The 25792-nt window shown below is 36.6% G+C and overlaps 2 protein-coding genes across 3 annotated transcripts in view; one reads left to right on the top strand and one right to left on the bottom strand.

Annotated features, from left to right (window-relative positions):
* Window positions 1-18552, bottom strand: part of LOC131772200 (putative leucine-rich repeat-containing protein DDB_G0281931) — a 60005-nt gene extending 41453 nt beyond the window's left edge. Inside the window, exons 1-3 of the mRNA XM_066165539.1 lie at window positions 18466-18552; window positions 18169-18368; window positions 17715-17786 (exon numbers count right to left, since the gene is read on the bottom strand). Coding sequence (XP_066021636.1) covers window positions 17715-17786; window positions 18169-18368; window positions 18466-18501 — 308 coding nt within the window. The 5' untranslated portion in view covers window positions 18502-18552. The remainder of the gene's footprint in view (window positions 1-17714; window positions 17787-18168; window positions 18369-18465) is intronic.
* A 1401-nt stretch (window positions 18553-19953) lies between these two features.
* Window positions 19954-25742, top strand: LOC131794983 (uncharacterized). Of its 2 annotated transcripts, none has more exons than XM_059112542.2 (6): window positions 19954-20066; window positions 21759-21908; window positions 22372-22464; window positions 22907-23029; window positions 23689-23744; window positions 24468-25739. In XM_059112542.2, exons 2-6 carry the CDS (start codon window positions 21794-21796, stop codon window positions 24552-24554), a joined length of 474 nt encoding a protein of 157 aa, XP_058968525.2. In that variant the 5' UTR covers window positions 19954-20066; window positions 21759-21793; the 3' UTR covers window positions 24555-25739. The 2 variants fall into 2 exon arrangements, with proteins under 2 accessions (XP_058968525.2, XP_066021773.1); XM_066165676.1 differs by having other exon boundaries at window positions 19970-20066; window positions 21774-21908; window positions 24468-25742.
* Window positions 25743-25792: the final 50 nt, after the last annotated feature.

Below are 25792 nucleotides of genomic sequence, written 5' to 3'. Positions count from 1 at the left end.
CGATATGGAAAATATGGATACACAGTAAGAGTGACTTCTTTTATATGTAATACTATCAAAAGACAGCCACAGAACGAACACTCCACTTTGTTTGTAGCTTTGGTTACTCACAGGCTCCCTATTACGAGAGTATTGTGAAATATGTTCGGTGGAAGGTGATCGATTCTATTGTTAGACAACAATCTACAAGATTAAAACAGCATTTTCAAACGTTAGTAGAGCTGGTGCACACTTGAATATAGGCATCCAAAGAAAAGGTAAACCGGTTTCTCGGTAAATACCCCCCTCCACCCACTTAAAAAAAACCAAACAACCAAACAAACAAAAAATGAAACATTCAGTTCAATAGGGAACAAACGCTTACAGGTTATAAACGTGTCCAATTCCAGAAGTGGCAATGCTTGATAAATCTGTGATCTGATTCTCTTGTAGGTTTCTGAGAAGAAAAAAGAAGAGTTAAGAGCAATTAAATTTGACAGTCCCCCGTTCTAATGACGATGACGTTCATTTGTCATACTAACTGGATTAATACAAGGTTATTACTAGAATGATAAATATTTCTTTTATTTCTTAACACCTGTCTGTACATTTAAAATGATTTTATAGCTCACCCGTGAAAGATATTATCTACATTCTGAGATAAGATTACTTCCCATGCGTGACAATAAAATGACTGCTATATCAAAAGATAACAGTTACCAAGAAATTTTAATCTCTTGTAGTTACTTACAAGGAACTTAAAGTCTTAGGACCTGTCAAATCTGGTACAGATGTCAGCTTATTATTGTCCAACCAGCTACAAGATCCAGGCAAACGGAGAAATACGTATTAATATATAGATTTAGCCAAGCCTAAAAGCGGAGCTCTCGTTAGTTTATTTTCTAGCCCCTCGTTACAATAAAAACTGTGATAAAACTCCTCAGCACTGACTGTAGAAGAGTTTCTTCAAGGGGATTAAGAGGTGGGGGGATGGGGAGGGAAGGGAAGAATTGGCGAGGTCTGGAATTCTCAGAACTTGCGGTAAAACGCATGCTAGTCAGCGGTATCTTCAAGCAGCTAAGGACTTCGTTGTAGTTTCTGATGTTTTGAGCAAATTTTCGAAATCGAAGATAGAGAATCTTTTCTTCTTCAGAGGAAGTGTGCGATGTCAGCATCAGTTGAAGTTACATACTTTTGAGCACGAATGAAAATTTTGGTTTAGGAAAATGAGCTAAAATTGAAAGAAACGACTGTAAACTACTTCGAGTTGGACATCAACAGTCGAATGAAGAGTATAGACGTGATACCAGTGAATTAGTAAATCAAGACGCCAGAATCGTATGGGCTTCTCTTATATCTTCTCTTGAAGTTGCCAGGTATGACTGCTTGCGCCATAATTTTTTCCCTAACGATTCAACCACCTCTGTTTCGTGTAAAAATTAAAAAGAAAAGTCATTTTCAACTTATGTTTGAACCTGTAATTTCTTAAAACTTTTCCCGTTCTTGCTTTTATTATTTCATGTTTTCCTCTGGCTGGAAATACACGGCGTCTTTTTGAGATTCTTTCTGTTATTTGATTCGGTAACCTCTGTTGTAACTTCTTATAATGTAGGTTTCTTTAAGCCAACTGGCCATTATCTCAGCAACTGTAGCTAACGAAATTCGTCTAACATGTTTCTTGCACTGCAAAGGGTTGCTTTAAAAGAAGACGAGCTAGAGCTAAAATTTCTAAAATGTTGTTATTGGCTATATTAAACGGGTTGAAAAGTTTTAGATGGTATTTTCTCATGTTTGAAAATAGTCGAATTTACTGGAAGGTAGAGTTATTGCAACATGTTAACATGAAATACGACGATAAATTTTACTGATATGTAAAAATTTTTCATTTGACTACCTACTGGCAAGTAGTTGTATTATATTTCAACCCAACCATTTCTACAATTTGTAAACGCCATTGCAAAATAATTAGTCAGGGAAACATACACCATGTTTGAAATGTCATGTCTATAGTAAGCAAACAGGAATGAGGAGGCTGTATATGGGAATAGGCTCTCTTGTCTGTTTTGTTAATTTACTAATTGCTCGTGTTGCCAATGTTTTGATGAGGTTGGGCTGTCAAGGTAAAGGAACTGAGGATTTTAGTAGGCAGTGACTTTTTTCAAACCTTGAAACCATCATCGTGAAAGCCATACTTGTGCCTGGTAACTCATTCTTATTCTGTTAAACTAGTTTTGAGAGGGATACAATGTTTTATTACAAATATTTGATGCATAGGCTGTGCACAAATATTTAATTTAACCATACTTTTATAGCCAATACCAATCCCTACACATGATGAAATGTCAGTAGGATCAGTGGAAAAATGTAACAAACATCTGCAAGATTTGATGTAATTATTTTAATTACATGAATATTAACTGATACTAGGAGATCTAAGAATATTCAAAAGAATGTAAACTTTGTTGGAAAAATTAGAAATCAGCAAAGGCTATTTTTTTAAATAACAAGATTCTTAGAAAAAGAAATGTGTACTAGTGAAAAAAAGTTAAGCAACCTTTTTACCAGTTTTGTATGTTGAAAACACACACACACATGTAGATTTCTTATAAACCTGTAGTTCAAGCCTACCATGACTTCAAAATTTTCATGCACACCTCAAAAGGAAGAAAAATAAATTTCAAGTTTCTATTTAAATTAAAAGGGGGATCATTGCTTTTTCAGTTTCCCACCCTTTAAAACTCACATACCTTGTTACCAATTCCTTATATCAATGTTTAGTTTGGGTATGAGTATTGGTTAGAAACACCATGTGCATTAGTGAAAGCTTGAGCAAGAGTGTTTGATGCAAATTAAATAATAAAATTACATGTTACAATGTGGCAACTTACACAGCAAAATTATATAATCACACAATTCCAAACAAAGTAAGTCAGGTAATTGACTAACCTGCTTCAACTTTTGAGGGCTTGAGGTAGAAATAAGTAAATATGGTTAACAGTTACAACTAATACAAAGTTGAGAGTTTAAAAGCTAAGAGATATACATTACAATCATCAAATCCTATGTATTTTAACAAAAAAGGGTCAGTTACCACTAGAACTTCTCCCAAACATTTATACTTACAGGAAATCATTAATTTTTGTCACTAGGTGGTAATGTACCTTACAATAGTTCTACTGACACAAATGCATTTTTCTAGTTTCCTCATAGCTTATGATTGTACAGGTCATGTGGATGGTTCCTGCTTGGTATTTACCAAATGCTCAAGTTTCAATAGTAGTGACCTGATTGTTACAGTCAAGTTCACTCCTTTTTGAGGCCATCTTCAACGTGATCCTGTTACATATGAAAACATCGAATGTTACTCACATAATCAAATACTTGCTTGAACCAAAGTTAAAATTTTTTTGATAACCTGCTTCCTTTAACCCTTTAATCCCTGATAGTGACTAGCATCTAATTCCCCCTTCAATATCACCCCTGAATCAAACATTAAGGTTACGAGAATAAAGGCAATAATAATGAACTGAAGAGCCTCTTGATTGTTAAATAAATTCTCCCTGCCAGCACATGAGGAAATTTGTTGAGAACAGTATGGAGAATATTCATATTGATGTCAGGGTGTGAAGGGTTTATAGTGCTCCAAAAATAGTAAATAGTATTGGAGAGAAACCAAGAGAGTCCTTGAAACATTCCATGTTAAATGAAACTTTGTTATGAATGTTAGTTGCAACAGCAATGAAAACATCTGTGAAGCTACAATAACAATTACCTTTCCACGTAAACAAACCATAATGAAGCATGATATTGATAAAATCTAACAAACTTACTAGTGAATGGGAAAAAGCTCAATGTGTTTTTCCTGGTTCTGTCATTCTAAATATCACGAATCGATCATGCCACCACCTCAGTTTGATTTTTTTAAGATGTGTACTTTTTTCTTAATAGGTCACCTATCTTTAGTATCTATCTTTTACTAGCTGACATCTGAGAAGAATCAAGTCCACCCTAGTGATTTGACACATTGGAAGCAAACCCTACAACTGATTAAATTTTATATGATCAAAAACATGAAAGGTAATTGAGGAAATTGGTTAGCACAATTCAAGTTTCTACCATAGGGTAAAGTTTACAGTTTCCCTCTTTTCACTGTCTTCTGTTCATCTGTTTGCTTTCCTACCAATCTTAACTATCGTTGCCAACAAATGCAAGGAGCATATAAAAAGTGTACAGTTATTAACACTCTAATTCCTGAGAGTGACTAGTATCTAATTTCTACTTTGCCAATATCATCCCTAAATCAAGCATTAAGGTCATGAGAATAAAGGAAATGATAATAAACCAAAGAACCTCTTGATTGTTAAACAAATTCTCCTTGCCAGCGCACCAGGGAATGTATAGAGAACAGTATGGAGAATATGCATACTGATGTTAGGGTGTAAAGGGTTCAGACATCATGTAATCAGTTTTATATGTGTAGAGTATTGCTTGAATATATAATTGTGGTGAGCGCAACTGCTTGGTAAACAGTCTATAGTCTTCTACTCTTCCACCTTGGAGGGTGCCTTGTGTACATAGAAATTGAAGTTCAATGCCTTTACCAACTTTTTTGGCTACAAAGATATATAAAGAACAACAGCAACACCAAAAAATATTTTTCATGAAAGGCATCTCTACAATGGTAGGTACGCACAACTGACATGTTTCAGTGAAGCATGTCAAGCATCGAGGTAAAATGATTGTCAGTTTGCTTTTCTTTACTTGCAAACAGCTTATTTCTATCAGCTTTCAAAACTTCTGTATCCTAACTTTGGAAGAAAAGCATTTTCCACGAACATTTAAACGTTAAAGACATAAGCTACCAGCAACATGTTTCTCCATTGTTTCATAACATCAGATTCTCATCACGTTTTTTTTTTGTTACATTTGAAAGCATGAGAAAATTTAATCATTACAAGGTAATGAAAGCCCCCATTTTAACTGTTTGAGTCTCACTAGTGACCTACACAGAATTCCTCCTTACACTATCAGTACAATATCAAGCAGACAAGTGATGAGAATAAAGAAAAATATCAATTAGGGGATAATTGGTTGATCCAATTCCAAATTCTCCAACCTAACATCACAAAAATTGTATGGCAGACAGTAAAGAGAATTACTAATGAAATCTTGAAAGTTAAAGGGTTATGTAATCACATGTACCAGAAAGACAGCAAATAAATGTAACAAAATTACTCTAGTAAAGTGTTCTTAAGTACAATGAAGTTTCAAACTCATTGAAATTAAGTTGACTTCATGATTCAGATTTTAGCTTAAGAAATGTGTAATATCGCTTTACATGGATGAAAAGAGAATGCCATTTGAGAATGGTAAAATAGAAAATGCAAAAAACTTAAAGATGAAATTTAAAAAGACTGCTAAAAGATGGCATATCTATTCACTGAGATTTTAATCATTGGCTGGCACACAGAGATCTAAAAGAGGCTTTGTGAAAAAGACTAGAGCAATAAAATTGAAGATTCAGGAGGAGCATATGACATGTAAAGAGAACTCTGCAACACCCCTGTTTTATCTTCTCACACTTGAATTAAAACAAAATTTAAGAGCTAATGTCAACATGTATCAGACAAACAGCGGCAAATCGCCCAAATTCGTTTTCTCTCTTACTTTCATACATTGTAGCCCAACATGTTTTAATAATTTTGGTGTAGTTTTTTTGTGAAAATATATTTTAGTTTTTAAGAAATGATATTTTTCGTTCGACCGCTCAAATATGCAAATTTTCACCCTGAATATTACCCGAGTTGTGTGACCTCATGTATTTCTGGCGGCATAATCCTTTGTTTTATCATAATTCCCTGACATTATTGAAGCTGGAAAAGAAATATTTATTTTTTGGTGAATATTTTTGTCCGACACACTTTTTCTATGTCGAAAAGTAGCATCAAAATAAAGACAGTTTTAACAATGACCGATATGACAGAATCTACTGAGCTTCTAGCTTTTAAAAGGCAAAAGGATGGTTATGAAGTTACTGTAAAAATTTCCTTGTGTATTTGTGTTGTTCTATCGTGAGACGAACTCAAAGTCCGGCAAAATTTACTTGCTTGCGACTATGAAATATACATGGTGTTCCTACTTGTAGCCACTGGCATATCGAGGCATAAATCACTACAATTTGTAAAAACTCTTACCTTGTTTATTTCTGATTTTATAAGACCAGTAAACTGTTTCGGTTATTATATTACGCTTGGGTATTACTTTTTGCCGGAAGCCCACGTTTTACGTTATGCCCATTCATATCAGAAGCTGGTCACGCAATAGTTGATACCAACACAAATGAATATTTACCCTGTATGAAGATTTTTGTTTATGTTGAATTGACAATATTACAATATGTTACTTTTGTGGTCACTAATCGTTGTTTCAGAAGCAGCGTAGCAGTTCAAAGCGGGCTATTGCTTCAACGCTATTGAAATTTATAGTGTTCTGGCAGGAGAGCAAAGCGTGATGCAATGGGAATAAAAAATCTTAGGGGCCTTTACATGATATCGGAATGAGTTTTGTTCAACAACGAGTTTATCCCAGTTGCCACATGATACCAGAGTAAAATTATTCGAAACGAGTCATTTCTGAATGAGTTTATTGAGATTTTAATTCCAGAATGAAACACTTATTCTGGAAGACTTTTTGTACCTGTAAAAAGTACACGCGGTACGATACTCATATCTGTATGAATCCTCTTTAGGAGCGAGGGAAGCATAGAAAAAGGATGTAAATACTTGTTTTTACCAGCTAAATTACCTTGCATGTAAACGCGGTATGAAATTCATTTCTTTCCGGAACGAAACCCACTTTGGAATAATGTAAAAGGTACCTTAGGGACGGACCATTAGATTTTTGATGGAGGGGAGGGGGGGATCTTTTGCCAATTTCACTATGTGTTTTCCTCCATTAAGCCTGTGCTCCATTTTTTCGGGGGTTATTGCCCAACACCCCAACATCCTCCTCCCCCCTGCATCAAAAGTCTAATGGTCCGTCCCTAAGATGTTATCAGGTCAAGTAAGAAGCAACAACAAAAGGATTCCTATCAAAGCAAGGTGCCATTTTCAGGAGGAGGCGATCGGAAATGGGTGAGGATGCTTGTCGTACCTTTCAGGGGTCAAAATCAGTGATCCGGTACCTTTTACGGTGTCTCAAACTTTAGTGGACTACCAGAGACCTAACTGGTACCTTTTAGGGTGTTTTTCGCTCAATAAAATACCTGTACTAAGCATTACTAGGACGATTTTAATGATCTGACTTGAGCCTCTGGAGCACATCGATAAAGGAGTTCTTATTTTTGGCATTTTTCATTTTTTTTGGGTTTAAATTGGTACTTTTCAGGGGTAGATATCAGTTGTTGCCACTCCCACACGGATAAGACTCAGGTACCTTTTATAATTTTATAGGGGTCGTTTTCTAAAAGCCCGGTGCATCCTCGCCCTCTTATGTATAGGGGTTTCCCGGGGGGTGCAGATACGTGCAGCACGCTTGAAATTTAGCAAGGACAAATTTTGATGTGATTTTCGGTGAAGAGAAAAAAATTTTGTCAGCGTCTTGTAGCTACTGAGGAAGGGCCCTTTACCACTGTGTGCTTAATTACGCGTCCCGCCAGACGGCGGAAAGCCTACAAAGTGCTCAGACATCAGTGTAGAAAACTCCGCCTCTGTCTGGATTTTTGGTAGCCTATTGACCAATTCCCAATCGAGGCCTAAGTCTGACGGGACGCGTAATTTTGCACAATGTGGTAAGTAGCCAGGTTATATCAATTTTCCAGACGTCTTGCGTACTATCTGTGGTACACTGCTTGCCAACTCCCCAATAGGCTTTTGGAATCGACTTAGCCCTACCTTTACCATTTAGGCACTCTACATCTACTACTGGAACTACGAATCCACCCAACACCGGTACCGAGATTTGATCTAAGAGTGAGGCAAACTGTAAAATCATCGATATCTTTTGGCGTCTTGAAGATGCCGGCTCGCGATAAAATAAGATCAACTTCAGTTTCTGGATCACCCCAAATAACTTGAAATGTCTTTTTTACAATTACGCAAGGGAACGACCTGAGATATGCAACGTCGGTCTTCTCGATAACTATACCCAAAAGTCCCACCAGGGAACGATTTAAATGAACAGCAAATCTCCCTGTTAGCATGTAAGATGAGACGCTTACACAACAGATCAATTAGGTAAATCAGTATGTAGCTTGTCAATCGAATTGACTTTTGTAAACATTCTCTGACTTCCGCCGGCAAAGGTATCATTGATGGATCTGGACATTTTAGCTTTCTGAATACAGTAATTCTCGGAAGGTTTTTACAGATATGAAAAGGGAAAAAAACCCATCTCTTGGTAATTCGGAGGTTGATTCATGTTTGAATTTATATGTGTCACGCTTGTCATGCAACTGATATAAAAAAATGGAGAAGATTTAAAAATGCCAATTAAATCTGGCTAAAATGTGGTAGAGCATAACTTGATCATCGAAACAGCTGCTAAAATCATAAATAAACAAGGTAGGAGTTTCGTGTTAGATTTCTTTACAAACTCTAATGATTTATGCCAGTAAACGGTGGCGGCAGGTAGGCACACCAATGTATATTTCATAGTCACTAACAAGTAAATTTTTCCGGACTTTGAGTTCTTCTCACGATAGAACAACACAAATTCACAAGTAAAATTTTGACAGTAACTTTATAACCATCTTTTTGTCTTTTAAAAGCTAGAAGTTCAGTAGATTCTGTCATATCGGTCATTGTTAAAACTGTCTCTATTTTGATGCTACTTTTCGACATAGAAAAAGTATGTCGGACAAAAATATTCATCAAAAAATAAATATTTCTTTGCCAGCTTCAATAATGTCAGGAAATTAAGTTTAGATGATAAAACAAAGGATTATGCCGTCAGAAATACCGGAGGTACCCGACAACTTGGGTAATATTCAGGGTGAAAATTTGCATATTTGAGCGGTAGAACGAAAAATAGCAGTTCTCGAAAACTAAAATATATTTCCACAGAAAAACTACACCAAAATTATTAGGATATATTGGGCTACAAAATATGAAAGTAAGAGAGAAAACGAATTTTGGGCGACTTGCCACAATATTTTAAATTTGTTTGATGGATGCTGACAACCCCTCTTAATTAATTGCTGGCAGGTTAAGGAGGCAATTAAAGGAGTGGATATATGTTACATAAAAAGAAATCCCTTACAATAAAAATAATGCAGAAGCGTATCACCTACGTGTGTTTGCTTCTGAAGAAAGCTCCAGTAGGTATTTCCTGAGCAGTTATTTACGTAATTATGTAAACCGGGTGTAGTATACGGTCGTGAAAGTAATAATTTTATTCTAGCCTTACTCCTTCAAGGGTGCCTTGTGTATCAAACATATCAAGTTCAGTACCTCCAGAGTCATAAGCCGGGCTTTTGGGGCTACAAAATAATATAATAATCAACGATTGATTATTTCATAATCAACGCAGGTCAATTTATCGAGAGTCAATTAAATATAGTTTCCTAACATCGTATGGAAGGTTTAAAATGTGCTTCACTTGTGCTACATATACGGATTTATTGTTCTTAATTACTCATGAAATTCCGAGAGTGTGAATCAATTAATTCAAAAGAAAATATCCAAGTAGGTTACAGAAATGGTTCACGAATTGTCAACTGATAATGTGTTTACAAAACCTCCTTAAATTATGGTGCCGATACAAATTTATCGTTCATAATCACTTATGAAATTCCGAGATTGTACCTCAATGAAATCAACCGAAAACATCCATGAAGGTTACAGAAACGGACTCTCAAAAACGGTTTTCGAATTAAAAAAAACTGTAAACAACAATTATTTACGCTAACCATGTGCTTAACAGCGTGCTTGGGAGCTCAAATTGCCAAGACCCCGTTTAATTACACGATCACAGCTCAGACGCCTCTTGGTAAAGCTTGAATTGCTTTCGATTTCAGAGATTGATTCTTCAATTTCTAGCATTAGGAAAAAAGTATCGTATCGCAAGCATGTTCATCATGACCCGAGCAGTAAGTACGCCTCGCGATGTTGAGAGAAGGGAGGGTGGCTCCGTGTTTTGTGAGACAATTCTCAGATGTTTGACGGGTTCTCACATGACAATATCGTCAAAATCAAGTTACCGCGTCAGACTTAATGTAGATATGGACATCGCTGATTCAATCTCATTTTATTTCAATTTTGGGAAAGACTACCACTTCGTTCTTAGGCTAAAACAACACTTCTTCGACAAAGCGCGATTTTTTTAAAATGATCAGAGTAGATCCTGCGATAGTTGACCGAAGAGAGGAACAGGTAGAAACCTGCGCTCGCCGTTCGCTATCATTTGAAAGCTTTCTAGGCAAAACGAAATCCGTAAGATAACTTCTTTTCCATCAACACCACGACTGTATAAAACATTGCAAACGACAGGCCAAGAAATGCCTTGAAGAATACGAACACTGAAATGTTATTGAAGGCTAAAGTCATTGTTTTACCGATTATAAACTGAAGCTAGTATCAAACGACGATTGGTAAAAAGGGTTTGAATTTTTCTAGGCCTTAGCGTTAGAGAAAACCCAGATAAGACACGACTTACCTCCTCGTATTTCTCGGATCGTTTGTAGTTCGCTTCTCTTTGTTGATGACCTCTTCTCAGTCTGTTTACAGGAGCGTCTTTGTATTTCCTTCCCGCGTTGCTCTTCGCTAGATATTTGCCTTTTTACTTGTGTCTTTTCTTGTTCTCTTTCGCGTTCCTTTCACCGTATCCTGCCTATTTTGGTGTCCTCTCTAACTTTCTTGCGCGTTTTTCTCGACTCGCTTTACGTCTTTTACTTCTTGTTTTTTTTTAATCGCTCAGTCTTTTTCTTTTCATCCTATTTCCACTCAAAACCCTCTCTCCACAAACTTGAATCATAACAATTTCCTTCCGTTAACAATGCTTTAGTTCTGCCGGTATTGTTGCTTTGCGAGTTGATTAGAAATTGCAAAATACTGAGAATTGCTATTCAACTTCAACCTCACCAGTTTGATTTCGCGCTCTAAACGCGGGTTGCAAATTAATTGCTTACGCGGCTTCACAGCCGCTTGCCCACGAGAAGCCCTCGTGCAATGCCTAGCCGTGTGCCAACGGTACGCTACACTGAAGCTCGACACTCGAATATGCGCACTTAATTGTAATCTGCCGGTGTTTCCAGGCACACACTAATGGGGTATCCAAGTTAAGCGCGCAATTACACCTGCGCATTACCTTCTCCCTCGCCCTTCCATTACGTAATGGCTAAGATAGTGCCCGTGGTACAGTTGGCCGCGCATGCCAAAAGTAGCACCTTGTAAGGCCGGTCGTACGGTCTCGAGTCCAAATTTTTCGGCTTGATGGGTATTGCTACTATTATTACTACTATTAATTATTATAATAAAGTTCCGATATAACGAGCGCTGTAATTGGTTGAAAGAGCGTGCTCTATGAGAGTATAGAGCATAGAGCTGAGCTAAAGCTGTCATGCCATCTGCCAAATTGTACTATGTTCGACCTTTTCCAGGACTTCTTTTTAGCTTTTTTCCGATAGTTGAAAGTGAAATTTCGGAACAAGCGAGCTGACAAGTAGCAACAGAAGAGCCAAATAAAGGTTTGTAAACATACTAGGCGCCGTAATTTACGTTATTAAAACGTGAGCAGATACAAAAATCCTCAAAGGAAAACAAATTCGACATTCCGAGTTTTAAAGATTAATTGACGCTCAGTTAGATTGCAAGCTTCCGTACGGAAATTAAAATCAAACACAGCTAACACTCATATAGTATATAAAATTCAGTGTTCAATAACAAAACAGAAGAAAACAGAAGAAAACAGAAATGATGAAAAATATAACCAAACTGGCATAACTGTTAAAATTCATTCTAATCATGACGGTGTCTGAGCGAATATGATTATGCTGAAGTCCATCGCGGCTCGTTCATCATGGCGATCTCCGGTCATCACAGTAAAGCAAGCCTCAGAAACTGCATCAGCCGCCCTTCGAGTGAAAAAATAAGAGCTTGCTCTGATATCCTTTCCGATGCGTTGAGTGTAATGTCACATCTGTCACTGCAGCCGAGTTTTGCCGCGCTGTCATCCCGAGAGATCTTCATGTTCCAGTGAATTCGGCTGTCGTTCATTCAAAAAACACTCGCCTTGAACAGTTGTTTTCTACCTTGTCATGTCCCTTTGGCTTTGTCGCGCAACAACTTCAAGATACTTCGCGTGACCAACTGTTTCTTTCCTGCATTTTCTGTCCAATTTTTTTGACATAGGTATTTCTCTCTTTTCGTTCATCAGAGATATTAATCTTTATATTTTTTCTGTATAATTTTTCAAGGATTATTTGCATAAGCTTCATCACTGATTTTTGCCATTCGTGTTTAACGTCAAACATCTTTTAATTCATTTTAATCCATGAAGGGTATTAGCAAGGTACAATCGCATAGTGTAATCTGAAATAAAATTGGCGTATTGCAACAAGTGATGGTTTTCTTTTTCAGGCTATAATACACCTTTTCCCATGTTTTAACAAATAATATGAACTTTTACGACTTTCGTATGGTCTCAACTGAGAATCGAACAGATCGCATGGGGCGTGTGTGAAAGAATAAAATAATACAGAAGAAACCGTTTATCTATTCTTGATGGCCTAACACAAAAACATTGTGGGGTTTGAAGTTCCTTGCTGAAAAAAATCATGTCTTAAAAGTGGAAGAGAAATCAAAGATCACGCGGATCGTGTCTGTCCGAATTTTTGCCCTGTTTGCCCTAATTCAAATAGTACGCGCGCTCTGATTGGCCATAAAACCATTTTACATGAGCGTATGTAAACACAGTTTTCGTTCCACTTTCATTAGTTATTTTATAAAAGAAATGTAAAATGGTTGGGAGGTTGGGAGAACACTCGATAAGCTGAAAACCACTCCGCTTCGTGTCGTAGTTTCCTACGCCTATCTCGTGTTCTCCCAACCTTCCACGTGTTTACATCAGGCTATGTACACACGGAAACCATTTTACATTTCTTCAACATTCTCTTTTGATACAAAATATTTCCTTAACCTTGCATTAGAAAAGTAGTTATTCGCACCATTTTAACTTTGCTCCTTATCGAATTCTTTGCCATTTTACCTGTTTTATGCAAGAATGTTTAAAAATACCCACCATCTTTGGAGATTATTAAATTGATTTAAAGTGCCATCACCTATTGTCTCTAGCTCATTTCCTTGAAGGTACCTATTAACCAGAATAAAAAGAATTGAACTTATTCAGTCCATCTGCAGCAACTGTAATATCTTCATAAGAAGCGGGGAGGGAGGGGGTTTAATTTATTTTCTTTTAAATATTTGATAAATCTCATTGTCACGACGGATCCAACGATAGGACGAGGGTTTGGATCCTCAGTACACTGAAGGATTTCACTGTCCACAAAATAAGTGAGGTCTGTTAAGATATTTCCTTTTAAACTCGCATTATCCGGTGGTAGGCAAAGAACGTTGATGCACAGCCAACGTACTTACAAGACACTGAGTTGATCCGTGAGTCCTTGCACTGTGCCCTTGTGTATATGAGTCAGTTTATTGGAGGAAAGATCACTGAAAACGGACAAATTTAAAACATTAATGCAATGCTGCTCATTCCAGGTTGCTTTCACCGCAAATGAAGCTGTCTGTCATGGTCCGAAGTCAAGGATGTGACAAGTGATAGTGAAGTGTTCGCACTACAAAACCTAGTACCAGAACTCTTCACCATCTTGAAATCAAACCAAATTGTGAAAATCCAAAGAATTGCATTGAAACTTTCGTCAAATTTTCTAAAATTCGACGATAAACTCCTTCATTTGACTCTTGATCAGCTTAGTCTTCATTTTCATAGCCTTCTTTTGGTGATATGTGTAAACAATCTGGAGTTACCTCCAAAAATAATTAAGTATTCCAAGGGCAAATAATGATCTGTGTGTTTACAAAACCAGCTTATATGCGAGTGCAGCCTGGCTACAAACTAATGTACACGAAGTCGAATTCCTTGCCTATTTATCATTAATTTACAAGCGATTGCTAAAGTTTTGTATTCATTTTTTAATTGTGGAAAAAAATAATTTATTAGCTATTTAGACACAAACTTTCCGAGACATGTCAGATGTTACGCTTAAACGTCACAAAAAATGAAAAAAAAAATGTTGAAAAACTACTTACAGTACTTGTAGGTGTCGCATCGCTCGAAAAGATCCATTCTCGATTTTTTGCAAGTTGCAACCAATCAGGGAACTGCAAAAATTGTATGAAAAAGACAGCGTTGTAGAGAAGTTTGATGATGGCTATTAATAAAATATATAAAGGGTGGTATTGGCTAATTGAAGAATGCCCTATCAAAAATATATCGCAGTACCCATAATTAGACGGATAGAGCAGAACATTCCTTTATAATTTTTAAATATGCTTCTCTGTCGGGCCAAAACTAACTGTTCCTAAATTGTTAAACTTAACAACTTAACAACCAAGCTAGTTTTCTCGGAGATGGCTGCAGCTAATACCTGGGAAATGCATAGAGTTTTCAGTGAGAACGGTTATTCCTATTTATAACTTATGTGGCAAGAAAAGGTGGTTATGTTGTTATTTATCGTGTGTATGAATAGAGAAATATAACGATATTGGTCATTTTGGATGTGAAAGAAACGTTTCTACGAATATTCCTTTTCGACAGCTGTTATTTGCGCGGACACTCAACTCGCACAGACTTCCGACGTCCCACGGAGCACCTACTCGGCAGCGAAAACCGTTCGAATTGATAAGGAATAAAGTTCATTGACTGCGTTTCCTATTTTTTAACACACACAGTTTAAGGGGCAGTTCAGGCGATCCCGCCTAGCAGAAAATCCAGAAGTAAGGAAGGGAACGATCAAGAAATACAACAGCAGAATTGCTACATTACAGTGTGCCACAGCTAATCGTAACAGAGTATAGTGCTTCATGAGGTAGCAATTGACTTCGGCGTCTGAATTAAACCAAGTATGCAAGGATGAAACGCCAGGATTTACTACGAGTGTCACTACATAATAAAACAAACGTTCAGTATGATACTTCTTCTAAGTTAGTGATTTGTGGAACCACTTAACTTACAGATATGTCATATTTTCAAACCCAGTGAAAATATCTGATGGCAGAGAAGGTCCAAGTGGATTTCTATCAAGATGTCTGTGAAAGTAAACCGTTTGAAATGAGTTGCAACTATCTGATGATTTCATGAAGGCTGATATGAGGTGTGAAATTTTAATTCCATATAAACTGTGATGAACCACTGATGTGGACTGTGATGAACGAGTATTTAGCGAATATCTCCAACGATTATATGCTTCATGGCTAGAAATCGAGGTCAGTCAGCGGCTGATGTCGCGGAGACAGCACGAGCTGCGTTTCACCTTACTGCGTCTGCGCATCCCACTAAAATCAAACATCAAAAGATGTCGGAAATTACCTTTTACAAAAGCGCTCGATAGATAAATCCCCAACTTCCATTTTAAAAATGAATCAAATGGAGGTGTATCAGACATTTTGCAGCGCTGATAACTTCTTTAATATTTTCTTTCCGAGATATTGCTTGAGAAGCTGTTAAAATCTTGTCCAAGGAAGAAGCTTACTATTTTGTTTTTCAAGTCAAATTATTTTCGCGCCAATGCTGCAATCTATGTCAATCTTTGAGCCTTCAGTAGCTGCCCTGTAGCGGTATTGTCCATAACAGGCTAGGTTACTATGTTTTTACAAAATGGCGATCGAAGAGTTCTTTGATATGTTTTTAGATCTTATAATTTTAGTTTTTGAGTCAACGTCTCTACTGGGAACAAGACCCATAAGAAAAAAAAATTTATGGACTTTTGGAAGTCGTTTGGCAGCGTGGATTCACACTTTTATGACTTCAAATAGCCTTCAATTAGAAGGTCGGCTTTCGAAGAGATCGAACAGACGTGGGCAATTGATAAAACAACCCTTGTTGTGGCTGCAGGAGAAGCTTTAGCTGACCAACATAAGCCATTTTAAGACACTTACGCACCAAAAAGGTTTAAAGTTTCTTCGACTGGAGCAGATTGTAGCGAAATCGTAAGAGTTTGAGAACGGAGGTTAGTGATCTGGACACTCTTCTAATACATTTCAGACGAGGGCATTTCCAGTACACGCTTCCAGAAAATTACTGTGTCTGATTTTCAAAATTTTCCCACAGAAAGCCTTATGCAGCCGCCATATTTAAACTCTGTAATTTGTCTTTTATGCGCATGCTTAGCCGCCATGATGTCTTCGATTTCTAGCCATGTTAAGCATTCGAAAATATATTTTTTGTGATTTTTAAATTAACTTAAAACATGACACTTACAGTCTGTGAAGTCGCGTTAATCCTTTGAGAACGACTTTTATATCAGCAATTGACAATAAGTTGTCACTGATTTTCCTAAACAAATTCAATATCTAAAATCAACTCATAAGTGTTAGACGGTGGGCTAAAATAATTCACACAGCCTCATTTAAGCTATTGATCGGCTTTAGGTCGTGACCGAAGTCTTTGCTTAAAAATGCTTCCCAGCTGAAAAAAGAATTTATGTTTAGGAAAATTTGCAGCTAAGCTAGGGATTTACTAGGCGACTGAACACGCAACGGTTAGAATACCGCCCAATGTGAGCGAGCCGGATGGGACCAGATGGGAGAATACTGCCCGCTCTCAAAACCAATCAGATTGCAGGATTTGTAAAGAATACCGCCCGCTCACGCATTGAAAAAAAAAATAATGCGCTAACTATCGCACTTTTTTACTATATGATAGCAAAAACTACTATTCACCCCAGTACAGTGTCGGTGGCTACCGATGGATATTTACCTCGCCTCTTCTTCACGGCCCGGCAAATATCTACTTCTAGCCACTCCCACTTAGGTGCAGGTGAATAGTTGTTTATCATAACAAAGCTAATGAAAGTTGAAATGATCCAAAATAGTGCTAAACTCTACAAAGATAGTGATTTTCATCAGCCTAACAAGATGACAATCAAAAAAAAAAAAAAAAAAAAAAGCCAATTCTTTTCACTTGATTTTTTCTAACCATTTTGCAAGTTGTTTCAATTTAATTAAATTGTTGGGAGGGGAATTCCCTTACATTATTTCCAGTTTCTCCATATTGCGGAAAGTGTTTTGAGGAATGTGTCGCACTGAATTCTTTGATAAGTCCCTGGAAAAAGAAATTTATTGATTAAAAGGAAAAAAAATGATTCTTGACAGATCGAGCATAAAATTTTCCAGAAGACAAATGTTCTCCTTACATAAGATTACTTGCCCTTTTCTGTTTTACTTAACATTAGAAAGACGATGTTAGTATCCTAATGATCACGGTAAACGGTCGAAATCTGCCAGCTCATAGATAGTAAGTCAGCTGTTGAACCCTCAATGAGTACTCAGATATAACTTTTAATCAGATAGTTAACTTTTTAATTTGTTCGCGTTCGTAGGTGGCCCGGACAAATCTCAAGATAATTTTCAAACTTTCACAACCTTGATAAATTTTTCTTCTGAATAAGAGAAATATTTTCGATCCAAGACGAGTTTCTCATTAACGGAAACTATATTCTTTTACATTTCTTAAGAACTCACAGTGATTTTTTAAATTCAGTTTCATTTACAACTTACAATTTCTTTAAAACAGTCAGGTTCCTGAAGATGTCTTCTGTAATTGAGCTCAACGAACAACTTGAAAGATCCCTGGGTAAAAATTAAACTGTAAGTAAAATTGGTAATGAACATAAATTTGAATTCTAGAGGAGGTAAGGTCCGAAAGGATTAAATAAGCGACTATATAAATTAAAAGTATTTTAGCTTAAATTGACACCTAGCGTTCAAATTTTGAGTTTTCACAGCCTTATGACTTTTCTTATGATTAATTTTAAATCGTGTGTTTGTTTTTCCTTTTTTGCTTGTTTGTTCGGAACTCATATTTGCTTTTTTTTTTTTTTTTGTATAGCTCTGACCAAGACTCCTTAGCAAGTCTAAGATGTGTCTACAAACTATAGTAACAAATATGAACACAAAGGAGACGATAATAGGCCCTGTAGGATGAAGGATGGCGAAGTTTTATTTCACTTACAGTTCTACTGTATTGCTTGGGATTCCGGCTGATAAGTATCCACGAACTCGACATTTTACTATTAGCCGAGTCCTACCGAACTTGGTACACTGACAGATGTTTTGGCTGCAAACGTCACTCTCACATGGTGTTGCAAACCACAAGATCAAGATGACTTGTATCACACTAGTGAACATCGTTACCGTGGCCAGAGCGGTTTGCTAGAGAAGCCAATAATAATATTCTGATTTCAAGAGACCTAATTAATAAAGACTTATTCAAAACCGTTATCCGTTGTTCAAAAGCGATATGGCTTACGTTGCGAGGCATGTTTCTCCTGTAAATTATTAACATTCGGATATATAATCACTGTTTTCAGTAGGAATAAATCAGTTTCATCCAAATATTTCTCTGACAGGAAGCTGTGAGGTCACAATTTTTTTAAATAAAAAAAATTGCAAATTGTTCTCTCTGAAATAAGAAGAAAAAAAGATTTTTCTACGCTGTTGAAAAGCTTATCCATCAAATAAACTCACCTAAATATCTCTCACAACCAAGTATCGGACTCTTCGAAGAATGTTTTTAAAGTTGCATAACTTCCTTCCTCTTATAGTCCTCTTGTAATTCCCGAAATTTCTATCTTTAATAAAAAGGATCGAAAGCGGATTCGATGAGCACACGCAATTGCGTTTGCAGCTCCTACGATGTTATACAATGTCAAAGAATGTGAGGATTAGTATTGGCTCGAAGACATGGTTGATTATAACCATCTTGATCTTCGACGTTGACTGTAAAATTTTTGGCCCTTCGACAACTAACGCTTCAGTTCGTGCTTGTCAGATATCAGTTTCACATTTTCCCTATCTGTCTGCAACGCAACGTTAACTGCTGACAAAGGCACAAACATCACCGGGAACAAGAAGTTTCGAAACTCTGAAGCATTAAAATTAATTATGAGTACGCCTTAATGCATATTACTTAAAAGCAGTCACTGGTTTCAATCTGCTAAGTACAAAAGGTCGTTAACGCAAAGAACCTCAAACTATAAAATTAGATAAAGAAATAATGAGACAATACCGATATGGCCATATTAAACTGGTTATAACCTCTGCCTTTAGAGTAATTATTCAATTGATTTCTTGCAGGGCAACAGTTTACGAAACGGAAGACCACAAAAAGTTTCGAAACTCTGAAGCATTAATATTAATTATGAGCACGCTTTAATGCAAATTACTTAAAAGCAGTTACTGGTTTCAGTCTGCTAATTACAAAAGTTCATAAATGCTAATGCACCTTAATGTATTAAATGAGATAAAGAAATAAAAAGACAGTACAGATATGACCATATTAAACTGGTTATGCCTTATCCCTTAATTCATTATTTAATTCATTTCATGGACGGGAACATGTTACGAAATGGAAGACCGTCAAATTATGAAAGTGCTGTCTTTTCGCCTAAATCATTTCGTACCTAAAAAGATTCCAGAGATTCCAAAGATTTCTTTGATCAATGTTGGGGAACGGTATCAAGTACCTTCAAATTCGATTTTTCGCAACATCACGCATGTTATGAAAGATAAACGAGTTGAAACATAAGCTCTAGTTCTTTGACACTACATTAGCACTGCTCACAGTACTGGTTGGTGATAGATTACTTCCTGTTTATGACTGGTCATTGCTTTTGCTTCGGTTAGGTTTTCGTCACAATAGTCCAAAATAGTTTGGTTTCGAGCCCTTGACAATTGGTTATGAACCTGCGACACATTATCTTGATTACGATAGGTGATAAGGAAGATTCGAAGCAAAGTCAGCAAATGCAAGCAGGAGTTTTAACGGAACGCTTCAACCTCTACAGGAGTATTACGTTGCAAAAACAGTTAGGACAAGTTGCACGCAGATTTCAAGGTCTTTCCCTCTCGGTAAGCTACAAATTTTGTCTGTATAATGTAATGATAACGATATTTGCCAAATTTTGGTAATACATATATACATACACACAGCTTTTTTATCCATAAGAATCTTTTTTTTTTTTTTATAAGAACAATCATTATCAGGCTGAGATAAGCCAGAATTTTAAGAAAATGCTCAGAACATACGCAGGCTGAGAATCAGTAAAGAACTTCTTTTTTCGCTCATTTTGCTTTTTGTAAAGCCAAATTCAGCAAGAGTTTCAAATAGTTGGTTTGTGAGACATCTTGTTTACGGCATCAAAGCAAGCCGCACAACTAGGTGACAAGGGACTTGATACCACATGACTGCAAACAATGCATTTTGAGAACATGTTAAGGACGTTTTCAGGCTCAACTCACAACAAAGATACAAGGCACGCCTTGCTCCCCCCTCATTACTAAGAGTTCTTTAAGTTGTCGCATTTTCGCGTTATTAAAATTCACACTTGAAATTGATGAAGGGGTACATATTTTACCAGCTCAGACAAAGATCGTAAATCACTCTACAAAGTACCTGATATATCATGAATGGACAAAATATTCGATTGAATAGAAAGCTTATTTCACCACTATTGTAGAGATCCATCCCTCACTTGTTACCTTAAGTTGCTGCAGCTTCAAAAACCGAAAGATCTAGTCGTAAAGAGTATTTAATATAAGTTCCCTACAAAAATTTTGACAAGAGCCACAAATACACCAGCGAAACGAAATGCAAATTTGCCTCTCGACTGAATGGGTACCATAAAAGGGATAGATCACAACAAGCGCGATAATCTGCACTAGCTGAAAGCTCTTTCTTCTTTGCAATTGGAAACTTCACCATTTGGGAAATGCTCAATATTTTCGCACAAGTGTCAACTGGTGTAACTGGCGCTTTTAGAATCTTGGGATCATAATTTCAGGAATCTGCTCAATCATAACGATGGTATAAATATTTAGAGAAATAATTTATCAGCTCAAATTGTGTAATTTTCTTAATGGATACGTTACGCTCTCTCTCATTAAGGCAATTGACCGCGCCATCTTTCAGCGTACCCGCGTGATAACCCTCGAGAGATGTTGGGAAAATAAGAGAAAACGGTAAACAGATAGAAATTCGTCGATTTCTTCCATCAAACATTAAAATGAGCGTGTTTCTTTGTTTCTATGGGTTCATCGGTGCAATAAACACGAAAGGTTTTTTGACCAATCAGGGATGGCTCTCGTAGTGCCTCATTTGTTCTATAAATTTTCATAATTTCGAATTCCCCCCGAGAAGGACTGAGGTTTTGGCTGAAAATGAGGATCTTAAACCTACTTTTCCCTATATTCGGCACCTCTAAGAGTTCTCGTAGTTGGTAAAAACTATTTATATGGTAAGGTATTATCTATGGTGCGCTGAAGGCTTCTCAGCAAGAGATCTGTTCAGCCTTATTCATCAATTCTTTTCCAGGCGATATCGAATTCGTTAGACCCACCGTCGGTTTTTTCTTTCTTTTTTTATTTTATTATTATTATTTTTAATTCTTTAATTTTGGTACAAACCATAAAGAAGACTTACTTTTCAAGTATTTCAGCTAAAAGCTCACCTTTACAGACTTTGGTAAAGTATCTCAAAGAGACTATCAAACCCTCGTTATAAAAGGCCGCATTAAATTCACAATGAACTCCTTTAATTTACAGAGTTTTTCTGCACAGCTGTCGGTTGGGAGACGATCATGATTTTGACGCGACAACCGGGACAAACTATCTCTCTGAGCATGTTACTTTTTGTTATCAGTGGAACATGGGGATATCGCTCTGGAATTGAAATGATTAATGTGACATTCTGTGGTATGTTACTCTTTTTAAATTTGGCCGAAAAACTGTTTAGGAAAAATTACAGAATTATACTAGCAATGGCATGAAAAATGAAAATTGATAATTCCTCTAAGAAAAAAAGAATTGCCGATTTTCTTTTTAGCAGTTGACTAAGTACTTCTTCAACTATCTGATATCCGGGTTCCATTACGCCATTTCCATTATTTTTAAATTTACCTCTCCACTGCCCACCGGCTGTTTTACTCAAAACCAGTCGAGAATAAGACTACTCATTTGTCGCAAAAAAACAAAGTTACAATTTAATTTTCCATGCATTGCTTTGTATCTAAGATTTTGGTGGGGCCTGGACTAAAGTAAGTTAGAAGTGTAGGGACTAATGAATGGCATCAACCATTTACTAGTGAAAGACTCAATTGGAAACTAATTTTGTTTTTTTGTAGTCCAAGGTGATGCTCCATTGTTGCATTCTTTTCAGGAAAGTACGATAAGCCTCCAACGTTAAAAGTTTCTCCATGGCCTTTCATTCCTGCTGGAACCCATTTTAATTTTAATGTAACACTTACACCTGGTAAGTTGAAGGTGTGATGGAGAAGTTAATATTTTTTATTGATTTTCAATTAAAAGTGATATCGTTACAAAAGCAGGAGGAGGGGCTTATGAAATTCCACGGCTTGCAGAAAATCCAGTTTGCATAATTACATTTTTTTTTGACTCACATGTGAATGAATTATAAACGACCGCAAGAATGATTAAAAACTGTGGATAGCATCTTCCGTGATTAGGCGGTATGAAAACATACCGAAACTGCATATCCTTGCGGCATGCAAGAAAAATTGGAAGACATATATTAATATCTCGTTTAGACCTAATGTGGGGTCCAATCCACCACTGAGTTTTTTTCGTAGAGTATCGGACGACAGAATCCAATGCTCCAAGGTTTTATTTGTATTCAATTCAGGGAATCAGATTTCCCTACACTGGGAATTCTAACTAGTGCTTGCTTCTAATAGCGGTAGATGTTCTCGAAATATTCTGGCAATACGAACTTATCTCAGACGGCAAGGTGATTTTCAAGAAAATGGACGACATTGTATGCGATGAGGACCCAATCTATTGCAGTTTACCTGCTGGTGGTAAGTTGTCTCCCAATAAGAGAGCTACGAAGAAAAAAAAGAAGAAAGAAAATGAGAAAAAAAGAAATGAAGATAAGAAAGGAAGGAAGAAAAAAATGAAAGAAAAAAACGGAAGAAAGGAAGGAAGAAAAAATAAAAAAAAAAGAGAGGACTAAGAGAGGATTAAGAGACACTTATTTCACTTTGAATTTTCTTAAGCATTTATAATTAAAGCTAATCATCTAATACCCTGCTTTGCAGATTAAATCAAAATTATGGGTTCTAGTTCATAAAATTCCAGCTTAAACCTTAGGAAGCTAATCATACCATTAGTTCCTGTTTTTCGTATATTTATCCCTGTGATTATAGTCACACATGTATTCCGAGATTGGCATAAATTCAAACAGTTTCTTTTTCCAAATAGTTTTTCAACCGACGGTGTTAAATACATCGAGACATGTTTTAGAATTAAGAACGACGATCTTTACAAATTGCTTTCTTGACCACCTCTAACAGGCAGCTTCGAATGAAAAATAAAACAAACAAAAAATAGCAATGAAAAATTCAGGCAATCCATCCTCATTGATTAATTTTCAATCTTATATATTGCTCTTAGTGCATGTTGTTTCCTATTTTGAATAACCGTTGCTAATTTCTTAGCTTTTTTTTTTGTCTTCTAGAAACCAAAGTGTGGGTTCAATCTGGACAGTTGCCGGCCATTCCTCCAGGTTTTAAGGTAATCGATCGATTAGCGTAGCCCAGTCAGCTTACGGGTTTCAGCGCTTGTGATTCCTATCTGATAGCCCCGGCTGCATTTAAGTCTTTCCTCCCTCTCTAGATTTGATCTTGCTTGTCAATCATAACGGTACAGTTTTCGTCCTTTCCTATATGATATTTATGGATCTGTCTCACAAGCGAATGTAACTACATTTTTCAACGAAATTGAAGCCGACTCTCTTGTGAGCACTCGTCCTATTATCTCAAATCAGCTTTTCCAAGGATATCAAATTCGTTAGCCACCATCCAGGCCAAAGGATTTTCCGATATTTTAGTTTTATCGACTGAGTTATAAATGAAAATTAGCCATTGTGAAGAGTTTCTAAAGAGTTAGCCCTTCGTTCTGACCTAGGGCTAGGGCTCCATTAAAATGATTTCCAGTCGAGAATTTTGTCATCTTTGTACGCTCGTCTTAATGTTGTCTGGCACCTGTGAGCTTTAGCGTCAGCAGCCATTCTTCCTTATCTTCATTACCATTACATCGACTGCGCACTTTTTGAAAAGGAATCATTACGAATCATGGTGTTGATCATTATCATTATGATTATGACGATTATTATCAAGCCGTGCATAGTTTTATCAGTTCATTCCAAGAAACAAGAGAGGGCCCTAAATCAATGCATGAGTTTACATTCTACTATAATTTATTTATTCTATTTCATTTTGTTCTTCAATCAATTAGAATCGAATCTACAAGGCGAAATTTCAACTTTTTAATGAAGAGGATATCATGTTTCTCTGTGGTGAGATTGTAGCCAAAGTGAGGTAAGAGACGAACAGGACAAGCGGGAGCCAAGACTCAAGGGAAGCATGAAGGAAAAAATAGGCATGAAAAGACATGCAAAGAGTGGTCTTGCAACCAATGATTCTGTAAACAAAGTTTTAAAATCTAACAAAAATAATTAAAGATAACTCTAGTAACTTTGAATAAATACATAGATTACGTTTTTGTGGCGAGGGAATCAGCTCATTTGTGAAATAGCCTGATATTTAAAACCGACGTAGAGAGCGGGGAACAATAAGAGGACGGATCAGTTAGCGTGAAAAACTATATACTGCAGCAAGAATTACTTAGATTTTAATGAGAACGATTGTGCAAGGGAGCAAGCGGAGCAGGTGAGAGCCTTTGAACTCTTCCCTACACACAGCGCTTCCATGAAACTCATTAGTTAAAACAAAGAGTTTGGTAAAAATGAGATAGGACTGATCTGTTTGTTTTAGTAATCTGTTCTTGTGAGTCGCTTGGTGTATTCAAGACCAGGCCATTGTTCAAAAAACTTCTTGAAATATCAATTATGACAGCGCAGTTCATTGCATACGAGCAAAACTCATAACCAAAGGATGCCTATTGTCGCTCTCTATGGTTTTAATTATCTAACGCGTTTTTTTTTTTTCGCTCAATAAATAATTACTTTTGGGGTTCACCGTGTTTCAAAGCAATAAAATGAACATTTCATGGCAAAAGTATTATCTGGTTTGCGGTATTTTGCCTTTCATTGCTGGTAATGTAAGGGGGCCACAATAGTCTTCACCATTAGCTGTAAAACAGCCAAAAAATATTATAGCCGAAAGTCGTTAAAAAGTTAACTGCCGAAATGGTTCTTTAATCACAAAAGACGGTAATCAACTGTTGGCCGTAAAATGGTCTACAATTTGACATTTAACCGTAAAATCCATCACCCCATTGAGACCTTCATGTCAAAACAGAATGCTGTGCGCTTTTGAAGTGCCTATGACACGAAGTTCTTTCGCGTAAATATTTAGCTCATCATAAGTACAAACCAATTTCGACTGAAGAAAAATCTCAAAAAACGTGAACGGTCTTTACGGACCCTAAAGTGCTCTTATCTAGTCTTAAAAGTGTCCCGTAGACTGGTAACGAATTAGCGGCTGATGACGTTGAAAACTGTCAAAACTCTCTGTTGACACTTGCAAATCTTCCGCATCTCTTGCAATTTTGTATCAGACAGCGTTGAAATGCTCTTGAAATAATGTACGATAGCAATA

The sequence above is a fragment of the Pocillopora verrucosa genome, chromosome 4 (assembly GCF_036669915.1).
Source record: "Pocillopora verrucosa isolate sample1 chromosome 4, ASM3666991v2, whole genome shotgun sequence".
Lineage (NCBI taxonomy): Eukaryota > Metazoa > Cnidaria > Anthozoa > Scleractinia > Pocilloporidae > Pocillopora > Pocillopora verrucosa.
Note: the sequence above shows the minus strand (reverse complement) of the source record. Positions and strands in the feature narration are given on the sequence as shown.